Source organism: Mustelus asterias, chromosome 3 (assembly GCF_964213995.1).
Source record: "Mustelus asterias chromosome 3, sMusAst1.hap1.1, whole genome shotgun sequence".
NCBI lineage: Eukaryota > Metazoa > Chordata > Chondrichthyes > Carcharhiniformes > Triakidae > Mustelus > Mustelus asterias.
This window is the reverse complement of record NC_135803.1, coordinates 52,588,688-52,595,258: the sequence shown is the minus strand read 5'-3', so window position 1 is coordinate 52,595,258 and position 6,571 is coordinate 52,588,688. Positions and strand designations below refer to the sequence as shown.

Genomic DNA, 6,571 nt, shown 5'->3' with positions numbered 1-6,571 from the left:
TCAGGAGAGGCATAAAGGCTTTAGAAAGAATGCGGAAGAGGTTTGCGTTAATGTTTCGAGTCAAAAATGACAAAGACTTCTGGAGAGGGTTCATATTCAACTCAAAATGTTATCTTTGTTTCTCTCTCCTCAGATGCTGCCAGACCTGCAGAGATTTTCCAGCACTCCCTATTTTTATTTCAAATTTCCAGTTTCTGCAATATTTTGCTTTTATTGCCTTGATGTTACCTGGGATGAGAATCTTCAGTTTTGCGAAGAAGTTGAAAAAAATAAGACTGTTCTCCCTGGAAAAGAGAAGGCGAAGAAGTGACTGAATTGAGGGTTCCAAGATGGCAAATGGTTTTGATAGTGTAGATAGTGGAAGGAACTATTCCATCCAGCAATTGGATCAATAACCAAACGTCAAAGATTCAAAATAATTGGCAAAAATTCTAGAGACCAGTGTTGGACCAGAGAGGAGATGAAGAGAAGCATTTTCATTAAAAGAGTTATTGGAATTTGGAATATCTACCAGAAAAGGCACTGGTTGTTGATTTCATAAATATTTTTAAAAGGGTGATGGTCAGGGATTGGATGATGAGGAACTCGAAGTAAAAGTGGGGATCTAGGACTAAGTACGATGGACTGAATGGCCTTCCGTGCTGTAAATTCCTATGATTCTATTTCAATGATCTCCCTGTATAACATAGATTTTGAAGTAATTAGTTGTGAAATGCGTTGGGATATTTAAGAGAAACATGACCAGGTGCAATTTCTGTGTTAAGTTTTGTTGCAACATTGGTGAATTTTAAGAATGACACGGTTTGTGCGCTTACGTTACTAATTTCTACCGTTAGGTTTGTGACAGCCACCGGTTTGGAAAGTGAGCTAAAAATGGTGAATAAATGACCTAACCCTGAAGGTCACCGCAGCTGAAAATCTTTTCTTTACATATGGTGATGGTGTAGCTAGCTCATTACGGTTAAATAAATAAAATAAATAACTAACAGGCAATCCAAGTTAAATTAATTAGTGTACCATTGTATCAAAATCGACCAGTGTTGTTTCTGCTCCCAGTACATTTCCTTTGTATCGTCAATGACCGTACATTCACCTGAGATACGTTTCATAATGCAGCCAATTAAAGTTTTGTAATATAATATTATAATTGAGGATAGTAAATGAGATGGAATGATTTAAATCATTTCTTCACTTGTCAAAACAGGCCAATTATTAGTCAGAATCGCAGAGAATGCGTTTGAATGAACTCTTCCTGGAGGGTTTATACATTCAATGAGGGAATTTCTTTCACACACTCCCTTCCCCTGTACTGCCTTCCCTGATACGGGTACTGTTTCAGCGTCCTTGAACAACACCGAAAACAGAAATAACAAAGAAAGGTTACAGGTTTTTTTTTCCATCCTCTTCCCTTTTGCGACCGGTCTTAGGCTGACTGATTCAGAAATCTCGCATTGGAGCCGCCAGATTACATCATCACTTCTCCGTCTTCGCGTCAAAGCCGAGTGGCTGGTTTTATTATTAAAGGGGACAGATCAAAATGCAGGACTGTGCGAGCTGGCTTGTTAGATATTAACAGAGAGAGAAAGAGAAAGAAAGGAGGGAAGAAATAATGCTGATGCGAGTGATCTGGTGCTTTATTTAAGTCAGCAAGATTTATTTTTTTTCAAACCCCCCCTTTTCCCCCCGTTATTTTAAGATGTCATGGCAGAGGCGGAGGCAACTCTACCAGCACCGGATGCAACAACCCCTTACGAAGAATACGAGTGCAAAATCTGCTACAATTACTTCGACCTGGATCGCAGGGCGCCCAAGATTCTGGAGTGTTTGCACACGTTTTGTGAGGAGTGTTTGACCACACTGCACGTCAGGGAGGACCGGCCATGGCGAATCGCCTGCCCCATCTGCCGGCACAGGACAGCCGTGCCCGACTACCGGATCCACAACCTGCCCAATAACACCAAAGTCACCGAGGCTTTCCCCCTGTACGTGGGGGCCGATCCTTCGCCCCAGGATGTGCTGCCTCCGACGCCCCAGCTGCAGCGGCTGGGTCAGCAGCATCAGCATCAGGCTGCCCGCTATCAGCAGCCCCAGCCCCAGCAGCCCCGCTCCAGCGCTGCCCTCCAAGCCGAGCTCGCCACCCCCTCGGCAGCAGCGGGCAGCAGCCGCCAGTCCCCGGGACCCTCGGCGCCTTACGAGAGCTGCCAGAACTGCAAGCGGGCCGCCCTGACCGCCGGCTGCGTCTGTGTGGTCTTCTCCTTCCTCTCCATGGTGGTGCTGCTCTTCACCGGCCTGATTTTTGTCAATCACTACAACAGCTCCCCCTCGCCTGTCGGCCCCATCTGTCTGTCTGTGGCCAGCATCTTAGCCTTGTTCTCAGTGGTTGTCACGTGGGTGATCTGCTGGCTCAAATACCGCCCCGAGAGTAATGGGCAGGGGAACAACAGAGCGACCAGGAGTAACACTTAAGCGCTTGGGATGAAAGGCAGTGTGTTTTATTACAACATGACCAATGGAGGGAGAAACAGAGATACCCCCAGCCCTCCCTCCCTCCCCTTGACCTTTTCGTGTATGTGCTTTCATCCAATACTGCTGCATGCCCAGACGAAAGGTGTCCTTCACTCAACACCTTTATATATCAGGCGACAAACTTATTTTAGAATGACTAATGTTTAGCTTGTGCCACTGAACCAACCAGTTACAGATTGTGTGTATCCCAGAGGCTGGCCATGCTTGTATTAATAACGGATATTGCGTGCGTTGATTGTATTGTGTTGGAATGTACATGTTCAAGTTGTATTATGAGTGAAATATGCATCATTAGATTTTGATAATGACATAATATAATATATGTACAGATTTTTTTGAAAAGGGGTAAGCCTTGGCTGTGGTGTCCAGGATTGAGAAGTCACCAGGAAATCAGGGAGTCTTGGCGAGATAAAAGGTTTCGTTGTGGAATTAGATCACCAGCCACTGATATCCCCTGTAGACAATGGCTCTTTTTCGAAAGACGGCAGACTAATCAAGACTTAATGGTCGCCAGAAAGGCCCTTTTAAGTCAGAGAAAAATATATAAATAGATGTATGGAGCCAGATAGTGTCTGTTGAAAAAATCTGAAGTGGTTACACAGAGCACCAAAAGGGCACATGCGTCACAAGAGCATTCACATGTCAGAATAAATCCATTTATGTGCATTAGTCACCAGTTAAGTATTATCTGGAATCATGGTAATATTGTTCCATCTCCAGATAACCGCAGATCCCACCAGACGATCTGTAAGAAATTACTCCACGTAAAATGTAAGACGACAAACATGTAGATTGATAAAATGATGCAGATAAAATGGAAGCTTGAAGATATGTTCGCATCGGCCTTAAAACATCCAGGTGGATTGAAATTAAAGGATACAAGTTCAAAACAAAATTGTCAGCTACAAATTGCTTTCCGTGCCTGGCAATTCTGCCGAAAAGTAACCTAGAAGTCGCGGTGTTACCTTCGTTTCTCTGGATCTTTAGAGGTTGAATGTGTGATCTGTCACCGCATAAAACATCTTGTCCGAATTTTTGGAATAATTACATCGCCTTTAGGATCTGTGATTTTCATTTTATTGAGTTGGAATCAGGTTTTTTTTTTGAGAATTGACCGTTGGCTCCGGTGGACAAACATTATTACTTCCTGAATTTTTATACGGAACTAAAGTGGAAAATTGAGCTCAAGCGCGAGTATGGGGTGATTGCAATGAAGAAATGTCCTTTATACTGACGCCCCCCCCCCCCCCTCCTGGAAATGTGTACAAATAAAACAATCTCTGGAGGCAAACACAAGCCCAAATGTACACATGGCTGGGATTAGCCCATTGGCTGAAGACCGTGACGACAGGAAGCCAATCAGACTGATGGAACTACACCATCCCAATGTTTTTACCGGTTCTGAACTGTGATCTTCGAAGTGATTATTTTATAAGTACAAGATGATTCAAGACGCTTGTGATAAAGTGTGCGAAATTGACCCATTGTGGAAATTAAGGCCAAACCTTCTACTTTTCTATTTCTGGTCTAAAGATTGGTTTCCCTAATAGTTGAGGAAAGTTATCCAGGATTCCATACAGAGTGAAATATTTACGAGCAGTATTGGATTCCTGGTCAGCCTTGAGTTAGCCGAGTTTAACTGGGGCAACAATTGGTCTTGGCATGCTTGGGTTAAGGTCCGTAAAGTGAGTCGATGGTCCTGTTCTTTCACTGTAATTGCTATCCACCAGCTCTCCTGTCGAAATATATGAAGAGGTTATTAGGCTCGGTAATGATATCTCCGCGGTCGAATCTACCAAAAAGTTGTGGTCATTTGGATCAGATGTTCAAGGGAGCCTAGCACCATGACATAACAAAGAATTCATAACCTTGGGATAGAAGGAAAGAGGAAATACTGAGACGTGACTACGGTAGCTGTATTTACGACCAGTTCCTGAAATGTTCTAAATCACGAGTCTTGAAATTCTGCCCTGCTGTGGGGGAGCTAGCGTACGAATGTCTAACACATTGGGTTCAGAGTCCTCTCCGCTTGTTTGGCGGACAGATAAGACAGTTTGAAATACATGTACTATCTTTCCCATAAAGTCGCTGAAAGAGCAATTTCCCGAGAGTGCGTCACACGTTTGCAGGCAGGTATGCTACATAGTTTCACGATCATGGACTTTTTTTCTGAAGTCTAAGAAAATTTGCCTTATGAAGTACTGAGATGGTGAAATTCAAAAGTTAGCTGTTTTCCAGACCAACTGTTTGGTATTTACATTACCCTCAAATAAATGACATCAACGGAGACGCCTTTATATAAATTTTGTCATTGCACTAGGTCATATTTATGACAAAAAACGCCTCTCATTGCCACCCCTCCTGTTTGTTTGCCAGCCTTCGAAATAACAACATTGCACCTTCGTTCTAAATGTGGACTATATCAAGAAAATAATATGTGATTGTTAGATATTAGCCAAACCCATATTCCGGATATATGGTGAATAAAGGGGTTAGGAAGTTTATTAAGCCGCTGTATGGTACCATTATAGACGCAGTTTTTCGCAAGTTGTTGGTTGAAATTCGATACTTTAAAAAGGTTTAGAATTATTTTGTGAAAGATCGAGACAGCGAAAGCTGAGACAAACTCGTCGGAATTTTGTTTGAAACGGTAATTGGTTTCGTTCAGAATCCTGCTGAGATTCACTCGTGCATTTGTATTTTGACATTAGCACAATTAACTCTTTCTAATTTGTAAATGCGTCAACAGCATTGGGCTGTGTTTGGTATGGTACACACCGCTTTCACTATGTGTTTTTCAATCTAAGTATAAAAATGGGTGTTACTAAAAGAGAACAAACACACTGTGTCAAATGAGTATAAATTGCACATATTAGATATTTTCAATTTCACAGTATGAATGTCAAATGTGTGTAATGTATTACCTAGAAACAACATGCAGTTCAACTCTACGCATTGAATCTAGGCTGGCCTAGATGGCTTTTTTTTAAAGTGCACCCCTCTTTGCTAATTGTATGAGGGTTTCTTTGCTTGTACTATTCTTTCGGTTAGCCAAAGTAACTGGAAGCTGCAAGGTTAACGGAAACTGTAATGCTTAGATATTTTCAACTACACCCAAACTGTCGCTGGAACATTAAAATCTATGAATTAGACTTAAGAATGACAAGTGGTGATGTCCGTTGTTTATCGAGGGGGTTTGGTTTACGCTTTGCGGTGTGAAGCGGATTCGAGATTAGTACATTCAGTTTACACCCAATTATCTTAGTTAAAGCAGCGGGTACACTGAATGCTGAAATGGGCAGCGTGGAGTCAAGTTTGTGCCAGAAAATGCAAGAAAACAATTAAACTTTATTTATTTCTATTTTTCTTATCCATGGTTGGTAAGCTTTGATCTTTATTATCTTTAAAACAATACGCAGGAATAAAGGAAGCCCATAAGTGGGAATTCTGGTGGAGTTACGGGTATTTAGTTTGATGGAACAAAAATAAATTCAGCAGGATTAATACACACATTTATTAGTCACAATAATAAATAGTTGCTACGGCCTCTTTAAGTAATACTTATGTTACTTAAGTATGATTCTATAGTAAAATCATTTTAGAGAGGGCGTCACCCAATGCTCCCATCTATCAGATTTGGCTGAGTAATATTGAGTAGATTAAATGATATTTAAAGAACCATTGGTTTAAATTAAGTTACCACGAAGAATCTGCCAACTTTGAAATTGTTATTGCTGTATGCACAGTATTATGCAGGAGTGATTTGAAAATTGTTTCTGAAGAATAACTTATATCCTGTTTCTGAAAATTGTCAGGCTCTGAAACCGATGGCCTGCTTCGTCTAAAATATTCGAAACAGCTCTGACGAAGGGTCATCCCGACTCGAAACGTTGGCTCCGTTCTCTCTCTACACATGCTGTCAGACCTGCTGAGATTTTCCAGCGTTTTCTGCTTTTGTTTCAGATTGCAGCGTCCGCAGTAATTTGCTTTTATCACGATTATTTCCTATAGTTAACCAGGAATGCAAGCTGAGAACGTGCAATTC

The 6,571-nt window shown here is 41.6% G+C and overlaps 1 protein-coding gene across 1 annotated transcript; it reads left to right on the top strand.

Moving 5' to 3' along the window:
• Window positions 1-386: 386 nt before the first annotated feature.
• Window positions 387-5,675, top strand: rnf228 (ring finger protein 228). The gene has a single exon (XM_078202428.1). It carries the CDS (start codon window positions 1,702-1,704, stop codon window positions 2,464-2,466), a length of 765 nt encoding a protein of 254 aa, XP_078058554.1. The 5' UTR covers window positions 387-1,701; the 3' UTR covers window positions 2,467-5,675.
• The last annotated feature ends 896 nt before the right edge of the window (window positions 5,676-6,571 follow it).